The sequence below is a fragment of the Typopeltis vanoorti genome, chromosome 11 (assembly GCF_054136105.1).
Source record: "Typopeltis vanoorti isolate ZY-2024b chromosome 11, IOZ_Tvanoo_1.0, whole genome shotgun sequence".
Lineage (NCBI taxonomy): Eukaryota > Metazoa > Arthropoda > Arachnida > Uropygi > Thelyphonidae > Typopeltis > Typopeltis vanoorti.
Genome location: NC_143559.1, coordinates 56,326,959 through 56,352,656, shown reverse-complemented (window position 1 = coordinate 56,352,656; position 25,698 = coordinate 56,326,959). Strand labels below are relative to the sequence as shown.

The 25,698-nt window shown below is 37.3% G+C and overlaps 1 protein-coding gene across 1 annotated transcript in view; it reads right to left on the bottom strand.

Annotated features, from left to right (window-relative positions):
• LOC150101600 (alkaline phosphatase, tissue-nonspecific isozyme-like) overlaps positions 1 to 16,140 on the bottom strand; it is a 130,043-nt gene extending 113,903 nt beyond the window's left edge. The window contains exon 1 of the mRNA XM_090400853.1: positions 16,027 to 16,140. Coding sequence (XP_090256979.1) covers positions 16,027 to 16,140 — 114 coding nt within the window. The remainder of the gene's footprint in view (positions 1 to 16,026) is intronic.
• Positions 16,141 to 25,698: the final 9,558 nt, after the last annotated feature.

Sequence of the window (25,698 nt, the reverse complement as noted above, 5' to 3'; positions counted from 1 at the left end):
TTTTAAGCGACTTTTCAATTGAGAACGAAAGTGTCCCCAACTGTCTTTCGTATTATGTGGATAAAATAGCATCTTTCAGAACAGGATGTACTCAAAGACACTAAAGTCTGTTCATGCACAAATCTAAATGTTATTATTAGTGCGTTTAATAAATGACACGTGTAGGGGGTGGCCAAAAACATCGAGATGGTTGCTGGTGTTTAAAAATATCCGTTATTTTGAGTGGAGCTAATAATAGTGTACACGCATGAGACAACAAACATCATAGGACACTGACTTTTGTAGGGTATTTAAAAGTTTGGTGCGTTGTTCAGTGAGGAGGGGGAATGGGGGACGTATAATGCCTATTAAAAGTCTTGGCATGTCTAGAAAACTTCGATTCTGGAGGATTGTACGCATGCGTACTTGTCAACTTCTAGATTCTTGTTTTTACGTCGAAAAGTATTGATCATTTTTTATTCGAATCTTTCTGTTCGTATTAGCTGTATTACATTCGTTCCATTATTTTGTCTATTATATACAAAGTAATAGAAAGAATGTAATATATAGAAAACTTTTTGTGACATGTTAACATTAAAACGATATAAAAAAATCCTGCAATAATGTCAAGGAACTTATTGTTTTGTACAGAACTTCATAGTTCAAATCCGCAGGGGGGGGGGAAGAGTTTACGAAGAAAATAAAAAAGATGTTGCTTTTATTATAATGAAACTATCAAAAGATAACTGATTACGAACAGTAATTCTGATAAGGAATACCCGATCTTTCATTATTATACCTTTTTTCTTACGATGCCAAAATTTTGCTGATGATCAATAGCTTCAGACACAGTGGGAAAAATATCCCACTGGCTAGATGGATCAATGACGGTTATGGAGACGCATTAATAACAGCGAGGAGGAGACATTTAATGAATTACGCGAAAAGAACAGTCGACGAAGCGTTCGTAATGCTTGTCTTTTAATTCAAATACGAATTTAGACAACCGGACAAACCCATTTTGTGCACGGAAAGACTAATAATTCACAGTCAATGAACAAAAATACTTTGCTAAGCGATTTTAGCATCCATTATGTTCATTGAATATTTTTTATTGCTTTCTAGAATATTTCTTTGTTGAATTCATGAGATTAAGAAGAATCAACTTAGCAATGAAGGATGGACTGCTTGTGAGAATTACAAAAAAAAAAAAAAAATTGGATCACACGCCATATGACGCAGTGCAGACTTCACAACTTCGCTTGTGAAGATGTGACGCAATTCTCATCGCCACAACTTTCAGGGGTGACGCAATTCAGACTCCACAACTTCGGCGGGAATGCAATTCATACTTCACATCTCCAACCTGACGCAAGCCAATTGCGTTGTAAGAAAAGGATGGGGATGTTACGGGTAATACACTCGCTCGTCAACTTTTCCCCCACGGTGTCATTAGCAATTTTCATGCAGTCTACCGAAAAGACCCACTCTCGTTAGAATATGGCATGTCTCTCGCGGCGCGTGCAAAATTCAGAATGGATTTAAGGGTTGCCCAAGAAAGTTCTTGAACAGTGAATGCTATGTTTAAATTATCGCCAGCGGGAGCAAGTTGTTCTTGCAGTAGAGCGTGTTGGGTGCGGACAGGGAAGTGACAACTTCCCATATTGGACATTAGCACATGAATACTAAAATAGCTCAAAGCTCCGAATATTAAACTTTCACTGTGTGTGTGTCGGAGTTATCGTGGTTGAGAGTGACTTATCGATCGAGCAGCGCGAAAATGGCTTGCGCAAGACTTAAGAAGGTCCATAAACTTGAGGAGAACATCTCTGAGTGCGAGCGATAAATAATCTACTTTTATGTAAGGTACCAAACGCAGGTCAAAGGTTCAAGGTGTAGATTCAACTTGAAAATTGGTCAAAATATCTGGAATCTCCTTTCATTAGTGGATAAATGCAGTTGCAGTTATAGGAAAGGAAAAGATACATAAAACTATCCCGACAGCGAGAAAATATGACACCAAAGAATTCATAATTCTCGTATGTGTTTGACTGTTACGTGTATCAAAACTCAGCTAATGCCTTTCATTCCCTCATAGGGAGTAGACGAGAGCGTCTAGCACTATATAACGTTTTGAGACTGAGTGAGCAGTTCATCGCTATCACTGATTATAAGCGGCATCCAGCGAAGAAAAGGAGACAAGTGTCGCCATCTGTAGGTTCCTTAAGCTAACACAATATGTTATTGTCTGAAACAATGTGGGCACTACGATCGATTTTTCTTGAGTTTACGGGACGAAAAACCAGAGTTTCAGGGAGAACAAACCCCACTGGACTGTGTCAGAGATGAACTCGGAAACCGGTCAAAGACAAGCTTAGAGAAAGTTCCTCTGATTAGCGACTAGAGTAGAATTTAAGTCTCTTTTCGGAAGGCCTAGCGCAAGGGATGCAAACCACACTTCTACTGAGCTATACAGTCCTCTGTCACATGTATACTCTATTAAAACTATCGTGTTATCTAGTGGTAAAAACTTACCTTCGTTAAAACCTCTCTGAATCCAGTCCATTTGTCTTTCATGCTGTTTGAAGTTACTGAGGCTGTTTGGTTGAAAACACCAGAGTTCAGTTCTAAGAAATATTCATGACATTTATCTGAAATAAAGATGAGTTAGCCTGTCCCATACGAACTCTTCTACTCCCTCCAAATCGTAGGATTTTTATCCCTCATGATATGCAAACCACTAGAGACCTCAGGCTCCTATAAATTCGGTTTCTAATTCTATAGTTCATCGTATCTTGCTTTGAGTTCAATCAATCTACGAAACAACTGATGCTGAAATATAAATATGTAATTCACGTTGAGTTGATTAAATATTTATATTTCGCATATATATTCCCAAATTATTGCTGTTTAATTTTTCTATTTAAAATCATTTTGTATATTTAAAATGTTTTGATTGGAAACGTGAATATTTTATGAGGTGCATGCTTTTACTTCTTTCAAGTACGACTCGATTACAGACAAATTAATTGGCTCTGAAGAGCCTCATTTTGATTTCATTAAGAATATTTGTTTATAAATCGGCTAGGCTCTTTCAAACGAACGAAATCAGAAATTTTTCTAATATTTCATTTGGAATTCTGTTCTATGCTTCTCCCTCTGAAGCAAATGCAAACATTATGAAAGATGTCAAGAATGACTGTGATGAAATATGAATGTAACAGAACATAGAAAAGTACCACACACACACACACACACACACACGGTTTGCATCATTTACTCCTAATACCGAAGGTCACTGCTTCGCAAGCAAGGCAGTGGTTCTTTCAGTTTCGCGGTACAGTAAATGTTAGTCAAATCTCGCAGAACAGAAAAGAAAAATTTTGAATTCATTTGCTAATTACTAACTGCATGTAATTTAATAAGCCTTTCCTTTAATGGGGGATGTGTCCGAAGATAAATCTGTTTTCTTCGTCAGTGGAGCTATTATATTGGATTCATTATAAAATATTCTTTCCTTGATGTGGTGCTATCAAGTTGAACACACATACACGCCATCGGTAACAATATTTTCCCTTGTATAAATTGAATGTTGTGATGGAGTTACTTTTATACTTCCTTATTTGATGTAGTAATGCTTTTTACAAGCCCACATCTAAATCGTCATATAGAATATCACCTTTTCGTTCTTGCGGGTTCGTTCTCTCTTTCTAACTATGGTATAAGTTTCACAACCTCTGGAGTATCCGATTTCATTGCAAATACACTACACTCAAGAATATCCGCTTGTGTTCTGTGCCAATAATATAGGCGTACGTACATTTTCAATCGACCATCCTGGATATTCGTAGCTAACTTGAAAAGTTAACGTCCAAGAAAAAGCAGCGAATAAGATCATTTTTTTTTTAGTTTTAAAATCTTATGACAACAATAAATCCAAAGATAATGACACCCATTATTTTTTTTTAATTTAGGAAGGATAACTGTAAAACATACAATTTAATTCATACACTTTATTTTTTTCTGAATAATAAACAATAAATAAGCATACATCATCTATTTTTTAGAATTTTTTTTTATTTCTCTTAATCATCTTTTTTTTTAATTGGTGAGAAGGAAGGTGTAGTTTAACGATTTCAGCGGCGTATCTACTGAATGAAGTGGAGCATTGTCGTGATGTAAAAGAGCACTTGAAAACAATAGCAAGTTTCGATTTCGAATCTTTACAACCATCCATACACTTTTTCTCTCACTACCATTCTACTATAAATTTCGGAGGATTTCACTCCTGACAATCCAAACTTCGCTAATAAATTTCGGAGGATTTCACTCCTGACAATCCAAACTTCGCTAATAGAACGTTATTCACCAAGAATGCAATTGAAAACTGAGCTATCGCCTTATCTAGGCATATCATTGTCTTTTTTTTTTACACGCAAATTTTCTTTAACTTATTAGTATGTGCAGTCGAAACTTAGTGATGCCTTATGATATTATTTTTGTTTGCAATTACTTAATCTTAAGAAAAAAACCTTTCCTACTTCTTCCGAAGATCGAGTAGTATATTTTTTGTGTAAAAAAACTCTACAATTTCAGAGATGTTTGAAGTCGAGGTTCCTTCAAAGGCATATAACACAATGAAACCATTCAGCCACAGAGGCGCCAATTCATAAACCTCGAAAGTACTGTTGAATGACAGCTCCTCGTAGGTCTCCATTGATACTTCTGTGCGGAAGAAGAAAAAATTAAACCTGTGTTTCTTTTTTATATATTAGTAACTTCAAGAAGAAAACGAGATGATAGTCTTAGCGTTTAAGACTGAGACTTAAATAGCGTAAAAAAAAAGAGGGTAAGAGAGACAGAGCAAAAAAGAATGAATGAGAAGAGACTAAAGGATAGGAAAAGTAACAAGATTTTAATTCTTCGGGGGAGTTTTGAATTTTGGGGCTCTCAGAAGGGTTTCTTGCACGTGTATCCCTTTCGTCAGTAATCACAAAAGCACTCCGTGATACATATTTAATGGAAATTCCTTCCGTTCTCGTAGTTAAATTTTTAACTCCACGGGAGAGCGAAAGAATTAACCACGCTAATACCACAATATGCACGGTAAATGCGGTACGCCGACATTGCTCCGAAAGAGTATGAGTGGCATTTGATAACACCTTTTAGTGTCGCCTTGCTTCGTGATTAGAGCGAAAGAGGAAGTGTGTTTCTTCCGTCAGTCCTAGTGAACTCTTCCCTCCCACCTCGGAGCTTTTGTACGATGAGCCTAGACACGATCGATGCACCGAAAGTACGACCACCTCTGTCGACAGGTCATGACACCAAGCCTTGCATCGTCTGCAGCCAAGTGACCCATTTAGATGCGATTGCATAACATTGATTGTAGTCCTCCGGGGAGTGCACACACACACACCATTCACACACGCGTGCGGGTGTGTGTGTGTTAAACTATCCTCTTCTACTCTACGCTTGTGATTCTGTCAGTCAGCCATAGTTTCACAGCCCACGCATGAAAGGGCTTTGTGTCAAGAGTCAGGACGACGAGATTGTTTAGCTGAATGGAACTCGTTGCGTTTTGTTGTTCAATGTAAATTTTGATAGGTCTTTCAGTGGAATGAATACACTGGAACAGAAGCTACGCCAGTTACGATCACAATAGACAAAAGGCAAATCAAAAGATTGGAAAATAGATAACTCTTCTTGTACTTATACCTTCTCGGAAAAGTTTCAAGTATTCTGGCGCTTTCTCATACTCGCGTGCTCAGATTCTACTACATCCTTATCCAGTATTTGCTGCTTCGTCTCAGTTTGTGCTTGTTTGATGGATTACGTTGTAAAGTAGAGTGCGATCTACGAATTGCAATGTACTGGATGCATCTAATATGACATTTATTTAAAAAAACAGAGAAACTCATATAAATGGTTCTAATACATACTGCAGGCAGATTTGAATTGTTGTTACGAAGAACTCAATCATGCCCGAGGTAACAGTATTCCTAGAGCCCACTGTTACAAATCATTAAGGAAAAATCTGGCCGAGAAGAGAGAGCTAAACTTCGTGAGTGTTGAATACCCATGTTCTATTGATTTTAGAGAGATAATGACTCAAATATTCTCTCATATAGTCCAAGTTGTAACATTACTGTCATCACTAATAATATGCTATATAATAATACTCAAGGTACTATTATTTCGTCACAATGAGGGAGTTTTGTGACGTAATGCTGTACGAAACGGTACAAGAACTACCTACATTAAAGGGAAATACTGCAAAAAAAAAAAAAAAAAAAAAAGGATTTCAAAGAATGCAAAAGAGCGTACGATTTGTTAGTAGTATTGGGTGGTTCAAATTATTGTGATAAAAATGTTTGATCAGCATCTTAGACTTAATTTTGCCAACATACAACAGCGACCTCTCTGAGGAAAAGCAAACATGAAACAAATAAATATTCTCCTATTAATATTATCCATAAATATAAAAAAAATATCTGTGTTTTTCAATATTTCCAAATTCTGCATAGCTGTAAACGACACACACAAATCGAAAAATATGTTTTAACGTTACGTTTGGTGGATCAGTGTGTGTGTGTGTGTGTGTGTGTGGCGCGCACGCACACACACACACACTGCTCCAATACAGGCATGAAATGCGCAACAAATAACTCTTTGCCAGAAGGTGAACGCCTGTAAAGAGCTGTTGCGCGTGGTGGCTCTCAAAACAGAATTTTTCACTCGAAGAGAAAAGCAGTGTGACACGAAATAATATTTTTCTGTTAAAGCGGAAAATATAATTCACAGTTTTGCAGGTGTGTTTACATTGCTTGCTTCTGTTTGTAGAAGCAGCGAAAATACGCGAATGGAGTTTATTTCTATTTTATCTGAGATGGTCCATTCAACCAGTTCTTCTTCTGTGTGAATTCTGACAGCAACCAGTTGCTATATACGGACATTTATTTCTTGAATTAAATGATGCAGTTTCTATTATCATACGAACAGCATACTTGAAAATATTAAGAAAAAATAATTCTCTTAAAAATGTTGAGTACATTATAGAAATTTTCTACGAAAATGTAGAATTTTTTAATACTTCCTTAAAAAAAATTTGAAATAAAAATTGTAGAAAAATCTTTATTTTTTAATTCTTTAAGAGACTTTTTATAAAATATAGAAATTTTTAATTTCCTAAAAATGCAGAAAATTTTCTAAGAATTTTTTTAATTCTTAAAGAAATGTTATGTAAATATTCTGAAAATTTTATGAAAATATAGAAACATTTATATTTTTTATTCCTTAAAAATTGTTTTCTACCAAAAAATTATTTCTACAAAAATATACAAAAATTATATTATTAATTCGTAAAGAATTTTTTCTATCAAAGGAAAATTTTACCGAAATTTCAAAAAGGAGAAATTTTCTATGAAATTCTTTAACGATGTTTTAATTCTTTAAGAATTTTATATAAACTGTTACGAAAGAAATGTTAAAAATGAAAATTTCTATGAAAATGTAGACTTTTTCTATGAAACTTTAAGAAATTTTTAATTCTTCAAAATTTTCTACAAAACATAGAAATTGTCTTTTGAAAAATTCATTTTAAGAATTTGTTTCCTAAAAGATTGCCTACTTCTCTATTCATTTTATACGAAAAGCGTGTAATTCTAACACCATTTTATTCAAACCCAATTCCTCGCCAGCGTCCTCTCATTTTGCTGACTGCTCTCCGTAGATGAGATCCCTTCCGCGAATCGATCTGCAGCTTTTAGAACAAGCTTTGGTGATATGTTAGTATCCTAGGACAGGTATCAATCTACGGGGAGATTTGCCGAGAGGTTTTTCTTGAGTGTTAAGATTGGAGGCAATTTGTCAAAGTTTAAATTGCTTTGTTTTAGGAGTCAATCATGCCCCGTTTTTCTTTTGCTGATGATAATCTACTGAGGGTGTTTTGTCATGCGCTTTTTGAAGAAGTGCCCAGGAAGCGTACAAATAAATCTGTATATCGCAACCAATTTGTTTCGTGGGTACTTTGGTCATTGATTTTATAATGCAGTAGATTTTTCCATATTATCCTGCGTTATGGAGTCAAAGTTCTCTCTGATTGTTGCAAGCGTGCTTTGCCTAGAGGAAGAGATGGACTGCGTGTTTTAGGATTTAAGGCTTCGAATCCTTTATATAAATAGTATAAACTATTATTCTAAGCTATAAATATAATTTACAAAAATACATCGATATTAAAAATAAAATCTCTTATTTCCGGTTATTGAAAAATTGAGCAACTTTCGATCAGTTTTAAGATCGCTAAAAAGTATGCTTCACTTGTCTCGCCTATAAAAAAAGGTATTTATACTTAACGGAAAAAAAAGAAAAATTAAAAAAAGGGGGTAATGAAGCTTACTTGATACCACAATAAACAGCTAAAAGCAACTAGCAAAACGTCGCGACACTGATTACCGTGTAATGTCAGTCTTTTTGTGTTCAACGAAATCGTGAATAAAAATAATTGTAATTTCTTAAAACTTGTTACTTCGTCTTCATTCACTTGCTAAGTAACAGGTTTAAGAACAAAGTTTCCTTCTTGGCTGTCATCGGGGGACATTTAGAAAGAACGGTAAACCCCCCCCCCCTTAACAGAAGCCTGCGGTCGGATATGAAGAAGAATAAGGCACTTGCACTTATTTGAATGACAAAAGAGGGAGCAACAAAACAGGGGGAGGCTTTGTTTTGCGTAATAAAGACGGCCACTGTGACTAATTGAGCTGAGCTTAATTAGAAGCGATAGGAGTTTAGGAAACTTAAGATTCCAGACTCGAAGGAAGCGGTGTCTCCACTCATTTCACAATCACTTGACTAATTTATCGACCTTTTCTCTCTCATCGTTTCTTTTTTCTTCCCTCTCTTTGTACTTCTACCAGCCAGCTGTTATGCACGGTGACGTCATTTCCGGTTTGATTCACGTTGGATATCTACTGGTTTAGTATTTATAGCACTCAAACGGAAACAGTAGGATACATTACTACCGTATTTCCAAACCTCTTTTACTGCGTAATTTTCTTAGAAGTGCTTATTGTAGCTTCCATTGCATCATTTTCATCTTTAGATAGCTTATATTACGCAACAGGAAAATAGTGATCTTATTATATACTTCACGATTCCTCTTAGCAAAATGATGTCAAACGTTATCCGATATAAGATGGGTCACCTAGCCGATATTATTTACTGTAAACTTGTCTTTCAAATACAACGAAGAAATTCATCCCTAAGTATTTAATAAACGGAGCAAAGTCACGTGTCTGATTTCGCATCATCTTATTTGTAGCCATTGTGCACGGTCGGTAGGGTAATTGACATCGAATGACTCCGCTGAATAGCACATCCTTTGCCCAGCACAAATCAAATTGGTCACGTGATTTCCGCTCGAGAAGGCTAAACAATGCTAATAGGTGGCAGCATATCGACTCGGTGAAGTACACCAGCAAAGGATAAGGGAGGTGGGGGGGGGAGGCACTTAAAAATTCACTTTAAGATAGGACTAGAATTTTATAGGAGACGTTACATTTTTATGACAACGTGCAGAAAGTCGACGCAACGACGAAAGAAGCCTCTTCCCCCCCATTTATATGCAAATAGCGCGAACATTTTAGTCCTTAACAAAACCTGCACGGACTTAGTACGATGAATTGTGAGACTCGGTGAACTTTTGAGACGTGTCAAGTTCGAAGCGGGCACTTCGCTTGGGTGTTGTGTTTTGCTGGAGGGAGGGAGGGAGAGGAAGCATTCTAAATGACAGGCGGCATTATCCTTATTATTATGACTGGCTTTGATGAATTGAACGATGCGAGTTTGCGTGATCCGCAAGAATTCGCCGCTTGAGAACCATAAAGGCAACATGAGACACACGAAAATGTAAGAATCGACTCACGCCGAAGTCATCAATGCAGGATTATTGAAAAGTAATAATTGAGCTAAGAGTTACGCTTGAAATTTGACTTAGTAGTCGAAATATATTTTGACTAAGTTTATTTCGTTTTTAGGTTAATAAATATTATTTTTAACGAATTGATCACCGTGGTTAATAAACAGCTATTTACCATTTAGTTTTAAAATTTGATCAAATAATCAAAATTTATTTCGACTCTGAAGTCAAATTTTATAGTCTGTGTAGGACTGATTTTTTCATCGTTATATTTTTACTATATTTTAAGCAAGTTTGTTTCAAACAGTCAATTTTTTTTTTCAAATAAGCAGTCAAAATATATTTGGACTCTAAATTAAATTTTATAGTGTGTGGTCAGGCGGGATTTTTACACCTTTTTTTTCAAAGATAAAATTATCTTTCTAAATATTAAAAATAAATTTTGACTCACAAGTTTGGTACGGGTTTCGTTGTTATATTTTTATCGTTTATTTATTGCTAGTATATAAAATCAAGGAATATTTTCTATATTCTAAATCAACTTATTTGTCTGTACTGGTTTTATAAAAAAAAAAAAAAAAACATAATCATTGAACACTTCCAAAAAAAAAAAAAAAAAAACAAGCCACAATTTAAATCTTATTAAAGCTACAAAATTATTTCAACACGCTTCATATTTGCATAATATTCCAGGCTTGTGAAGAACCACGTCCTGCTCTTCAAAAACCCATGAATAGTATTTTCTGAATTAGCTTTCTTTTTAGGGTTGTGAAAGCTATCGCGACTCAGATAAAATTCTTAAAACAAACAAAGCCAGTACTATGATCATGTAATTTTATCCGAATGCTTCCATTTCTCATTCTTTGAACGCTAGCGTTTTTGTTTGAAACCGCGCGCACACACACACGTTACTGTCATTAACGCATCTTCAACTATATAAGTGTAGCAGGACAGTCCAATAACGCGATGCATCTGTATTATTGGAATCTTTCTTAGACAATGAGAGGCCCATCATTTCCTTTGTCATCCGTACCCATCCCATCTCAGACACACCAAGAGTGTTGGTGACAGAGACGGCAATTTGTCAGAGTCCTGGCACAGCTCCAGCCCACACAGAAACACGTGTAATCGTCATTAGCCAGCTCAGTAGCCTGCATTACAACCTTATTTGTCATGTCCGACATACGAATGTTCCAGTGTACGTCTAAGCGAGAGCCCATTATTTCATCTTTCATCTGTCGGTATGTTCGTTCGTCCGCAACAGAAGCCCGTAATTAATAGGTCAAGTGCGCCATCTCAGTCAATAGAGCGGATAACATACACTTAACCTATGGGAAAGGTTTCCGCTATCCTCACTAATACTAATTAAACCCTGACAGTGAGAACCCCAGTAAGAGACCACAGTAGGCTGTTATTTCCACCCCTTAACTGAGTGATTTATAACAAGTAATCCAATCGCAAATTATTCGCACACCATCCCCAATAGGCGCCACTTCTGAACCCATTTATCTCCTGCGAGCCTTTGTACATGATTAGGAAGTAATGTTATAGGAAAGACAAAGACGTACAGGAAACGACGCAATAAAAGATTGGCCGTGAGTGCCCCTTAATCACAGTCAGTTATCGCGTCAAATCCCGAGTAAGTATTTCTAAAGTGCATTCAGTGTCATTTAGTCGAATGAAAAATTTCTTAGAACGAAGAGTTCGTGTTGGGATGTTTTTTCATATAACGTGCAGCATGCATTGACTTCATATTATATTATTTAGTCCGCGTGGTTAGCCTAGTGGCTTTAAGCTTCGCAACCCTATGCCTGGGAAAGGCGTGTCCTAGGTTCGATTCCCGTCGCCGACGTTGAGGAGCTTAAGGATCTTTCTCAGACATAGCCAAGTTAGCCGGTCTTGGACGCGGACAGCCAGGGTATTTCTCCCCAGTTTATCTGGGGGGTTTTCCTCCCTCAAGCAGGCCCCGTGAACACATGAGCTACAGTCACGGGATATACCGGGAGGCATAGGGCTAGCCACCTTATCCTCGGGACGGGTACGACTTAGAAGGGCTTAAGTTGGCCCTGTAACAGGCCAGTAAGCCTAACACGTAGAAGGGAGAAGAAGAAGATTATATTATTTAAAAGACACGAGCTCTGAGGAGTCCACATTTTCATTTTTAAATAAGGTTTCAATTAGTTGTAGTGATCTAATTACAGACTCCTTTGGTTCTCCGCTGAGGCCAGTAAGGATCGTATAATATGGGGTATTTATTTTTATGTGATTCCCATTCACGAAAATTTATAAGCTTATAGTGCAATAGTGAGAAGGTGGGTTAAGGATTTTTTCCCTATTTTTATTGATTTTAATAATTTCTTGCATGGTTCGAAAACCTTGCTCTATAGACCAAGTTATAATTAAAGTTGTAGTTCAAGTTATAATTACTAAGACAAGCATTTTCCGCTTTTAATAAAGAATGTTTTTCGAAATGTCAAACATCTGAAGTGACTAGATCCAATGGAGAAAATTCGATTTCAATATCGATAATTAGTTCACAACCTTTTAAACTGCACAGACCTCAGATGATCAACCTTTTCTTTAAAAGTACCGATCAATGGGCCAGAACTGTCAGCAAGACCACTCTTGATTAATGTGACAATAATTTAAAAAAAAATTAATGCCAATTTGAATATATTTAAAATAATTTGCTTATAATTTATATGATTATTTTAAAAATAAATTAGTATTCGTTATTTGTGAATTTTTTTATTTTGATAATTTGGTATAGTTTGTCTTCAGCGAATATTCAGTAATATATTTTTCTTTTTTTAACCTGCTCATCAGACGATCATTTCCACACGCTTTCCTGATAGCTCAATGGCTATGAAGTGATCATTTGATTGCGCCTGCTCCTGCTCGCCTATTCTTCTTCTTTTGTTGATTAAAAAACTTCGAACATCATAAATGCTTTCTAGATAGTATCTATTTTTTTATACTGTTCTGAGCGGGAAAAAAAAGCATGTGTCAAGTAACAAAATTCTTCAGCAGAAAAGTAATAAAAAACATGTTTTTATTAAATTTTTATATTGCAAAGTAAAGTGACTTAAAGTACACATCGAAGTCTAACATTGAAAACAAAACGGGAAAAAATGATCTTTTGACGAATCCAGCTAGTTGTATTCGTCCAATCATTGATCCCAATTTTCAAGCTGTCTGGATCGGGTAATATTTCCATAGCTAGCGAGACATCTTTTCTGCGAAACTTCTCCAGTTACGGTGTGACCTTTTATGTAGACGTCAAAGAGGGTCATCTGACGAACAAAAGGTCAAGTGTCCAAAGAAGGAGAGGAGCAGCACCGTAATATCTCTATCACTTCAACCGTCGATCTTATCAATAGCGTGGCTACTGGAGCCACCGCAACAACACCCTAGCGTCGCTATTGCCGCACTCAATTCCGAGACAAGCGGCATCCCCCCAGCGCGTCGTGATCCGAAATTTTCACCCGTAGAAAATGTGCAGCTGCCACAACTAATGAGGTCACATTTCTTTGGTGTGACGGCCGTGAAGATTTATGTTTCGTCACCGGCAGACCCGCCACTTGCAGCAGGGTGTTCGGGATCTGGTAATGACGGGGTGCGGTGCTCCTCGTTGCGTGTTGACGGCACCTAGCGGTTATTTCTCTGCTTGCAATACCCGATTGCTGAATGGAAAGGAGAAAAAAATATATAATGATCTTTATAAAGATTTTTATTTATTATTGTCGTCGGCATCAGAGACCTCTAGTGGTGAGGTTTGATCCAGTACGTATTATTAATTAATCGAGCGGATATTTTTTTCTTTTATTATTAACGAAAACTTAAAGAGTGGAAATAAAAACAAAACGATAGCACTTCTGTGTGCACAGAATTTTATTCTAATAATATTCATCTTATAGGCACGCCCGAGATATTTAAGACTGGTAATATTTAAAACTAATGAAAATATTACTTAACGATTCGCTCCGAGAAAGAAATATATTTTAATGGTTTAACCTGCGATATTCGGTGATGGGGGGCGTCTTATATGTATTTAATAATAATGTCCCTATAGAAAGAGTCTCGATAACTTTGAATTCTGTGTGTATTTTATGGAGACTAGCGAGCAAACGATCAGTAGCTCAGTTTGAAGTAATCGAATGTTTCATTTGCAATGACTTGGGTTCGAACCGGGTCTAGGATGAGAGAAAATTTACGAGAGTTAAAGATGAGCTATGTGCTCATACGGAAGTCGTAGGAGTCTATCTTCGAGATATCAGAGCCTTCTTAGCTCAGTCGATATAGACGAAGCCCTCTGATCGGAAAGACCTGGGTTCGATTCCCGTCCGTGAAGTGAGGAACTTTTAGCTGGTCTCTTTCGACGAAAGGTGAGGTAGTCAGCCTCATACGGAGGTAAGGTTTTTTTCACCCGGAAACTCGGGTTTTTCGTTCCCCAGAACAGGCAAACCGGCCCTGTGAACATACACGGATCTACAGTCATAAATACTTTACCCTTCATGAGGGGAGGATCAACTCTCCCCAATAGGAAGGGGGAGAAAAGGAGAGGAAACTCCATACGAATAAATAAAATACAATTTCGGGATACTCGTCCTCCCTCCCAAAGAAACATGCTTAAGAACTGCTAATATTAAACAACCCGTACTCATAATATGCCACAAAATCCTCGCTTTTCCTCCAACTAGAGTTAAATGACTAAACTACCCTATCTTTCTTGTGGTCAACATCAATATTCACCGTAGCAGAAATCGATTTTCCAACTCCACAATTATATGATGAGTTGAGTTACTAATGTTTTTACTGAGACGATTATTATTTTTCTTACCCCTTAAACGACCCCTAAAATACTAAAACGCATACGTTTATATCACGTATAGGATGGATGAATGATTGAATAAGAGAAAGATTAAATTCTGTCCATCGTACTACTACCGATCTCTGTTCTTAAACTGATCGTTGGATTTGGTATACGAGATGCATAATTTGATAACTGAATCCAAGTAGTATTTCACAAAGGCTGAAATTGCACGTAATATTTTGAATAAGTTATGCATGAACGACAGATGTAATGGTCCGCATTATAGAAATACGATTGTTTATTGTTTGGATTTCTTTGTTTTCTTTTTAGCTTGATTGGAGTGCACGGGATTACCGTATGTGTCAATTTAGTCACGACTCACACAGTAAAAAATACTAAAATGTAAAATACTGAAAAATTCTTTATAAAGCAGATAAAATCACACTCTCTGATAAGCGGAACAATCAACAGGGCTAACTATGACACTTACAGTAAAATAATACCTTCAGAGTAATCTATTCCCTTTATAGAGTATACCTTTCTTTCTTTTTGGAATTATAAAAGAAAGCATCAGTATGATTTATGTTACGTTGGTTAGTAACAGGTCACGTTGATAATCAGCTTGAGTCCGCTTCTACCCTGCTTATGGGAGGTCTGAAGTGGCTTGAAAATTTTCAAGTTTTTGGTTTCTATAGTAAGATTTACAAATTAGGTAATCTTTACATAAAAATATCCTGAAAGTTTAAGATGAGTAAAATCATAATACATAAACGTGAAGATGAAAGATAAGAGTTAAAAAACGAAAAATAATCGGAATAAAAAAAAAGAATTTATTGAACCATGCTAAGACAGCCCTACATTAACTAGCTCATTACTTACTCTGTATTATTGGTAAGATTTTTTTTTTGCGTGTGCGATTACCATCAACATAAAGACAGTAAATCTATTGTACATTAGTCTGAGTGGACTAAGGACTGAGTTCGTAACTCTATAAATACATATAAATTACTTTGTACTGCAATTATCCAATAGATGAGTAGATTAATAAAGTGATGTGTGATAGATCGGTGGAATAACGAAGAACCCAAACTAAAACAAGAATTGATTTATTGGACATGGAAACTATATTTAGGCTCACAGTAAGCATAGCAAGAAAGGATAAAAATTTTAGTGCTGGAAAAGGTTAAGCAGAGAAATCACCGAGAAGGTTAAATCTTTCCAGCAATTTCCTTCCTCCAAATAACATCCATCAGACAATGGACCACAACGTTAGTTTCTTATCCATATAAGAAATGCAATATCAGCTATCGCAAAGCCTTACCTCTGAAAACAGCCAACGAGGGGACGGGGGATGGGGATTGGTAAAATTTATAGTTTTTACTTTCTCACTTTCCTTCATGAGAGCAGACTGTCGCCGTTCGCTATAAGAGAGCATCGGGCACCCTACCTAAACGGCCACAAAGGCAGCCCAGTTGCCTCTGTCGAACCATAATAGCGGGCATCTATCATGTATGGATTTTGTAATGTTTGCTTTCAAGTATGAAAAAACATTAAGCCTATTCGTGTGTTTGTCTTTATACTACCTGACTGCCAGGATGGAAATGATGGATAAATAACAATAAATTCAACTCAGACAATTGTCTGACACTTATAAACAAACAAGTCTATCTACAGGCGCCAGAAATGTTATTTATGGCACTCAAAGATGCGACAATAAAACGAAGAATGTTGGAATCACTGTTTAAGGTGTGCTGAAAAACAAATAGTCTGCTACTGAATCAACCGTAAGTCTCTCGAATATTAAAAGTATCTCTGAATCCATCAAATAAAAAAAAAATAACTAACTGAATATCAATTTAAGAATAAACATAAAACAAACGATATAGTTTAATAATAAAGAACAGTAACAGACGACATGAAGATGCATATTTCAAAACATAAAATTCTTAACAATAGGAAGAATGAAATTGTATGCATTATTACGTCAGTCAGACGTCACAAATAAAAGTATTTCTACAATTAAATGGTCGCAGACAACAAAATTATAAATATATTAAAAATTCTAATGTTAATTTACGCTTACCGGAGGTTATCTAGAATTGAGATTGTTTTAAAACAACTTTTAACAACAATATTTATTCAGAATTGCTGAAAAAAAAAGTGTTTATTAATTCTGTTTAGAAACTGTGAAGATGTGTCATCTCTAGTTATGCGAATAGAATGAAACATCAATTATCTTAACCGATGTCAATTCTCAGTCATTGGCAACTTGCCAAGACAGCAATTTTAGCTCTTTTTTTCCCCCCTAGTAGCTATTTTGTAAAAAGAGTGCAAACAGAAAAATCTTCAGTACCTTATCTACTTTTGCCTATGGTTCCGGGATTTAAATCCTATCATGGAAACGATCGAAGGAGGCAATGTGTTCGCATGACATTCGACAGTCAAGGCGGTGAGCTCAGTGATCGAACAAAGAAAAAGTTGTATCGAGAAGAACAACCGAAAACAAGTTCTGGCGTTCGGCATGCACTCCTGCTATCTTTCTGTCAACACTTTTCCTCTTTCTCTCAATTCCCCCGATGGCCACCACGTTAAAGTGGGAAACTGGAACACTTGTGATTCAAACGCGATCTTGTTTACAATGCTGTAAAATAAGTTAACCTCATCTTGCAGTCAATTCTTATACACTGGAAGAGACGGAAGGGAAATCCCCCCTAGAAGGATTTGTTTCCATCCGGAGAACTAGAGAAACAGACCGGCTTGAAGAGTCTCGGGGAAAGTCTAATCCTCTTCTAATTGGGTTTAAGCCGTTCCCTGTGAGCTAACGGTTTATAGAATACACACACACGTACTCATAACGTAGAGGTATGTGTGTAAGAATTGCGCGTAAAGTGACTTGGAGTTAACCGTTAGATATCTGCCCCTTTAAATCAAGCTTTACTGCAAGACAGGTCACTCACCAACGTTGTTGTGATGGAGGCTATACAGAGAAACAGTCATCACAGGGACAACAATGCTTTTAGCTCTTACAGCATAAGCAAGACTGTTGCAATTTTATCGCGATTTTAAATGCAGGAGATGTTCACTATGAAAACAGAAAAACGCTATAAAAGTAGCTGATCATAGATGATTAACTACTACTTTCACCTTTCATTATAAAGAAAGGATAAAAATGCGACGTTCCTAGAAGTAGATAGAAGACGGAGAAAAAAAAAAAAAGGTGGCAACCTTTGATTGTAAGATTTTTCAATGCACGCTGCATGACGGCTACAACTAATTAAAGCACTGGCGACATCCCCTTTTTAAGTAGGAAAGAACATTTTCTCTAGTCGACAATTAAAAGTCCGCTAGTGCAGTAAAGTGCGCCTTCCTGTAAGCGCTCCTGCTGGGATTAAATTCAATCTTCTGCTAATTATGGTAGGAAGGAATGAAATCGCCCCACTAAAGAGAAATGATGGTTTCGGGTGTCCTTTTTTGCCTTCAATTACCATTCCACAGTCAGGGAGAGCACGAATTAATCTTCTAGTGCAGCCACTTTTACGATTTGCCGACTGTAGTATCCGAAATGCAGGACGGAATAGGTGGGCAGTTACCGTTCCGTCTTCTTCGTGTACAAAAGGCATTGGGGGTGCGAGGGTTACCAGTGGAACTCTTGAGGATTCTCGATGGAAATAACAGATGTGGACGATCGGATCTTTGCAACTAATTCTCTATTCGATATTAAATGCAATCTCTAACTTCCTGTCATTCTATTTATCTATCATACTTCTTTTTTTATTACTTTTTATCTTTCTACTTCTTTTTTTTTCCTCCATGGCATTCTTTCTCTCTTTCCTCCGTATCTACGTTTTCCCAAGGAGTTTCAGCACTATTTCCAATGCCCTTTGCGGTGTCTCGGACGAAACGACTCCGAAGGTCATCAAAGATCTTTTTCCTCGCTGCCATTCTTGTTAACTGGTTCGTTTTTAACAGTTCGACATCGAAAGTATCTTACGAAGAAAACGACTAATGATTCTTTTCTTGAATTTCATGAAACACGACACGAACTGTTTGAGTCTCTTCCCCTCCCCCCTCTTTTGTCATTTAACTACAGGGAAAAACCGGGCAACGAAATATTATTCGATGTATTAACGATACACAGATGAGTTATTGCGGTCATTGCCATGGTAACCGAGAGGTAAGATATTTTAATGACTTTTCGGCACATCGACGATGATTTGTAGGCGAAGTCAAGATGGTTTTTCTTTCTTGAATGAAAGAGAAAGAATACCAAAAAAGACAAATCCGAAACACCGTCTGTATAAAACATCTATTGACGAAATCTGAGGGATCTCCGACGACTACTCATTTGTCACTGTCAACTTTTGTCTCTTGTAAGAAAGTTCTTCTTCCCGATAAATTTTTCTGTCTCTCATCTTCCATATCCTCTTCTCCTACACAGTTGCTTGTATTCTATTTTCCATTTTTTTCTTATGTGTAGTTTCTCTCTCTCTCTCTCTCTCTCTCTTATTCTTTCATTCTGTTTTCATTCGAGTCTGGCATCACGTCTTAAGTGGACGCATTAAATTTGGATTCAGAAGAAGAGTTTATTCCAATGACTTCGGTTGGAAAAAAAACCTGGTTCGAATCCCGTCAGGTATTACAAGGATGCAAATAAAGTAAACTGTAAACCAATCGAATGGTCTCATCGCAAGGGACGCATAAATTATTACGAGTACGTGACACCTCCAAGGAGTCCAAAGACTCATCGAGGGAGGGCACCTACTCTACACCTCCCCGTCTCCACCAATCCACCAGCTACAGAAAACCGCATCATCTACACCAACGCCATCTACCGCCCACTACCAGCATCAGATTTTCACAGACAAACATTCATGTCCACGGCGGGATTCCAATTCACAGCCTTTTTTGCCGGAGAGCGGATACGGTAACCATTAAGCCAACCAGGCCGACAAATATGGTACGAAATCAATTTTTTTATTATTATTCGTATGGGGTACCTCTCGTTCCTCGACAGCCCCTTAGGACTGGTTGAACCCAGTCCTAAGGGAAATAGCCCAGTCCTAAGGGGGTGTCTTGATGGACGAAAAACTTGTTTTGAGGAACGAAAAACCCGAATTTTCGGGAGAAAAAAAAATCATCTACCACCACATGAGTCCGGCTAACTCACCTTTAGTCAAAAGAGAACCAGATAAAGGTTTCTCAAGTGATGGACGGGAATTGAATTCAGGTCTATTCGACCAAAAGGCTTCGTCTATACTGACTGAGCTATGGAGGCTCTACCACGAAATAAAGTTACTCATCAGTAATGCCTCCATGCATCCGGCGACTCTCATTGATTTAACGCTGTAAGAAGACGTATCTCACTTGCCACACGTGTCCCAAGGCGATAAAAGTCACTCGAAGTAATTTATAAGTATACGAATGCTAACTTATATGACTTACTCATTACTTTATGGGCTATTTAAATCGAGTACTCCGGATATTTTGGTATTATTTATAAAACTTCTAGAACAATACACGCTGGAATAGTGTATCACGACAAGGCATGTTACAAAAGCACACGGCATTCTTTTTTTTTCAATAAAATTCATTTAATGAAAATGCGAAACAAATATTTGGCAATCACAGACGCTTTTGACCAGCTGCACCGCGTAGCAGCAGACGTTCGCATTCCAGCGTCGTGCCGTAACTAGCAACACCCTCTTTTGACTAGCGATATGCACTGCTTACGCTCACCCGTCATCGGCATTCTAAATTAAAACGGATGTAAATATTTTATGGCATCTCCGGACAACGATTCTGTTAGCCCTATTTTAAAAGGGGTTCGTTGTCCCTTAGCGCGAAGTGATATATTCCCGCCATTTCGGGTGGGGGGCTCAGCGAGGCCGATAATAGGCCGGTGAGCTAATGACCTGTGCAAGAAGTTGTATTAAGGAGTTGATGATTAGAATTCTTCGTGTTTAATTAAAATAAGGTCACCCTTCAAAATGATTGAGAATTCTATTAAATAAACTACTGAGATTAAATATTTGGAGTGTCTTCCGAGACGAAAACTATTCATTACATGCGTCACCACTAACTTCGGTTAATTATAATTCTTGGAATAAATCCAATAGCCGAACGCAAATTCTGTCTTGTGTGAGCAGGGGGAAGATAAAGTCAAGATAAATTGGCATCTTTTATACAGCACAGTAAATAATCAACAATGAATGGGTTGTTGATTATTTAGCCACAGCAGAACTTACCATCCAAAGATGTGAATTTTTAATCTCGTTGCCATAGCAACGCACTTTATGATTGGCCGAACCAAATTTTTTTTCCTGCTGATTCTTCTCAACGAAACACTATCAGTAGGATCATGATTGATGATATTTTCCTCCTTTACGCTGGTCTTCATTCTCAACAACTACGAACTTATTGAAGAACAAATACCTCTGGCACTTGTTATACTTCATTTTAATTATCTTGACCATATATATTTTATTATTATTATTAATACAAATACATCGGTAGATATGAAGCCTTTATTGTATTCACAAGCTTAACAATTTCTAATGAGAAAGTAATTTATTTATTCGCAGGAAGTTTCTTCCTTTTTTATCCCCGTCCCTATTGGGGAGAGTTAAGCTCCCTCATGGGGGGTTAAGTATTTATGGCTGTAGATCCGTGTGTGTTCATGGGGTCGGTTTGCCTGCTTGCGGGATGAAAAACGGCAGATAAACTGTCGGAAAAAATCCTACTGCCCGCGCTCAAGACCGGCTAACTTGGCTATGGCTGAGGAAGATCCTCAAATTCTTCACGTCTTCGACGGGAATCGAACCTGGGACTCCTTCCCCAGTCATATGGTTGCGAAGCGCACAGTCACTAGGCTAACCGCGCAGATAGGAGAAAGTAATAATCAAATACCTTAGTGGTCCGTTAGGACAAAAGGTTATAAGAATTGAGATAAATTCCTCTGTTAAAATTTATTCCAGAATTAATGGCAAATATAGAAATTTCATATTTCCATCTGTATTAAGTAATTTTAGAAGCAAGTCTGCTTCAATATAAGTTCCATTGTTAGAAGCGTAATTTAAATTGGAAGAATTGGTATATTTGGTAATGCCTTTTTAATAATGATTTTGCTGATTTTGTGTTAATATTTTAATTTCATTCTTGACTGAAATTAAGCGGATAAAAATCCTATGTTGTTATATAGCCAGTAAGTGAAACTCAAGATCGAGAACTACGATCTATATGAGTTTCAATGCCGATAAACTATCGGCGAAGGCAATTCGAAGCAAAGGTGGAGTAAGCTCCCTCACTATTCTTGATATTCTCTCATAATGTAAAACACAGCTCCTAGGAGATGTAATACTGTCATTACATTATGAGGAGAGGTCACTACCCAGACCGGTTTCAACCTTTTTTGAGGTCTCATCAGTGAGTAGGTAGACCTGGAGTTTCACTTACTGGCTATATAACAACATAGGATTTTTATCCGCTTAATTTCAGTCAAGAATGAAATTAAAATATTAACACAAAATCATTATTAAAAAGGCATTACCAAATATACCAATTCTTCCAATTTAAATTACGCTTCTAACAATGGAACTTATATTGAAGCAGACTTGCTTCTAACAATGATCAGTGCAACAATGGTACAGATGTAGTGAATGAACAGCTAATGACCATTGTTATTTAAACTTGTCAAAGCTTATGATTCATTTCTAACAATGGCATGACTTTCAAATGTAGCTTTCTCTAATGACTGCTCTACAGCAATCCCATTAAAGCAATTCTTTATTTTTTCTTTCCTACACTTTTTATAGTCCTATCGTTCTGCATCTTACAGAGAACCATTTGAAATTATTCGCTAATTTTCACGCATCACCAAATTGCTTTTTCTTTTCGGAGAGTTCAGAACTGGAAAAATCTGCAGACTATAATAAACCTCATTAGTGATTGTCTTTAAATGCTACTTTTACTTCTCGAAGGCGCTAGACAGTTGCAAGGCGCGTTACTAATTCCTTCCCAACTGGTTCTTCCATATTTTATGTAATAATGAATAAAAAAAATCGTTGATTAATCTAAGAATTGTTGTTTTAATAACAGAGAGTGTAATTCTTCGTTTTATGCGAGAACAGTGCAGTTAAAAGGAACTCAACGTTCACGATTTAGTGTCAGGTGAGGGCGTACGGTCTGATGACAGCGTGAAGTAATAATAAACATTATAAAGGGGTCATCAAGTAAGAGAGTAATAACAATAAGGTTCCGTCATTATGAAAACCCGTAAAAATCTTTCTGGATTCAGAAAGAAATGGGCATCTTAGCATGTTCTCTACTGACAATAGACGCCCTCAGTGTTGCTGCTTCCGTAAATCTAATTTTCACGTTATTCTAAACTCGAGACAATTAGTTGTTGTTTTATGATACTGTGGGTGACCTTTGCTCTGACTTCGTTCCGTCTCCTTGACTCTTCTCGGCGACGCATTCATCTCTGTACTCTGCTCAGCTAGTAAATTAAAAGTTTTGAACTACAAGATAAGAAAATGTAGCTTAGTTTAAGGCCATTCAACTCCTTAAGCGACTACTGTTTTAAATTTAAATTTATAAGAAAAATTAGTTGTTAATTATTAGAACGGTTTTTAGAATGTGAAAATCTTAAATTTGAAATTCTTATATTTAAAAGACGAGTATTTGTAATTGAGATAAGTGTAATTCAACACTCACTTTTAAGCTCCCATTTTAATGCACAGAATGTCATATTAAAGCAATTATAAAAATAATTTGCAGATGATAAATTTAATATGAAAAGTAGTAAAACGCTGGCAGTGCTAATCTGGATTTCTCTTTTATTTTTAAGCCTCTTGCTTATACTCGACAAGTAATTTCTTTACATCCTCAGCATATTTTAAGCGTAGAACTTAATGTAAAAAAAAATCTTAACTCAAAGGGAAATCTTAACCACGAGAAAAAAAAAATCGTGAAAAATAAGTGAATTGAAAGTTTATAATTAAAATCTCATATTTATCAATCTATTAACGATGGCTACTTATGAAATTTCGAAATATAATGAGTTCACAGCCTCTCACCCATTAGTAAACTAACGTAATATATTATATTTATGTAATATAATATATATGTAATATTATTTAGTCCTTATAAGGACTGGCTTAAAGGGGCGAAGCAAGAATGCTTTTCATCTTCCCCGTTATCTGTAGAGGACAGTGTAGGGATAAGGTGTTATTGAGCAATTAAAGCTCTGATCATGGCAGGAGGGTAACAGCAATAGCCGAGCCTCAGTTAGAACTTCATTGGCTACAGCATTGCCATCCATTACCCTCCAAGGGTATTGGATTGAATGAATCAATCACCGACTATGTAAGTAAAGGTGACATCTCAAAAATACGGACGATCTCTAGGCCACTCCATAGTGGGCGAAAGACCGTCCTAATCTCAGCGTTGGTTCCACTCAGTGACGGGCTCCCCGACCACTGAGCAGAACCGCTCAAATTCCGAAGAAAATAATTCACCGACAAAGCCCCTCAGCGGGCCGTGCCGGAGAACACTTTACCCGGAGACTCAAAGTGCTCCCTTAAGGCAAAAACCTTAAGAGAGCGAACTCAAAAACTCATCGCCCAAGGGGGTAACAGCAACAGCCGAACCTCAGTTAAACTTCATTGGTACAGCATTGCATTGTTGCCATCCATTACCTCCAAGGGCATTAATGAATCATGTAAGTAAAGGTGAAATCTCAAAAATACGGACGATCTCTAGGCCACTCCATAGTGGGCGAAAGACCGTCCTAATCTCAGCGTTGGTTCCACTCAGTGACGGGCTCCCCGACCACTGAGCAGAACCGCTCATATTCCGAGGAAAATAATTCACCGGCAAGTACCCCTCAGCGGGCCGTGCCGGAGAACACCTTCCCTGGAGACTCAAAGTGCTCCCTTAAGGCAAAAACCTTAAGAGAGCGAACTCAAAAACTCACCGCCCAAGGGGTAACAGCAACAGCCGAACCTCAGTTAAACTTCATTGGTTCAGCATTGCCATCCGTTACCCTATATATGGGCATCTCATATAAAATCAATCACCGCATCTCACGGTCGATTGATTCAACCTCGCAAGACGCAAGACGTTGCTGACTATAAGGGCGAAGCAAAATGCTTTTTTATTCCCTGCTATCTGATAAGGATTACTGTGTGAGGAAAAGTTTATGAGCTAAGAGCTCTGCCTGAGTGGGTGCGATTCAGAGATCTTCATTTGGAAGTAGAATGGCCTTCGGTCTCCTATATTTTGAGAAGTCTGTTTCATCATAATTTGCTGCTTGTTGCACTCATTCATTTGGATGTGAAGAGGACACTGAGAAGAACTTCACTGCTGAAGACTGCAGGAAAGAATAGATGTAGGGGATATTTGTATCCCGGTGAAGTTGGACATTTCTGACGTACCATGGTGCGTTTAATATCATGCGGAGACATTTGTTTTGCACTTTCTGTAGTTTGAGGATATTTGTACTTGAGGTGTGACTCCAGGCTGGGGATGCGTAAGTGATAATGGGTCGAATCAACAGTTGATAAAGGAGCAGTTTTATTTTGGTATCCAGCTTGCTATTCCTATTGATAAGAGGGTAAAGCTGTGCAATGACTCTTGATGCTTTTGAACATGAGGCTTTTATATGTGAACTGAAAGTTAGTTTTCTGTCCAGCAGTACACCCAGATATTTGGCTTCTGCTTTCCAGGGAATCTTGGTATTAAATAGGAAGATATTATCTTTGGGGAGTATTGAGTTTTTAGTGAAGAGCATGGCAATACTCTTCTGAGGGTTTACTTGCAGTCTCCATTCCGAGAACCAGTGCTCTAATCTCTGCAGATTTTCTTGCAGTTTCTTGGTGACAAGGTGAGGTTTAATAGATCTGGCTAGTATAGCTGTATCGTCTGCGTATAGGGCAATGATGGATGACATTGGATTGTGCGGAATGTCCGCCATGTAAATCGTGAAAAGTATCGG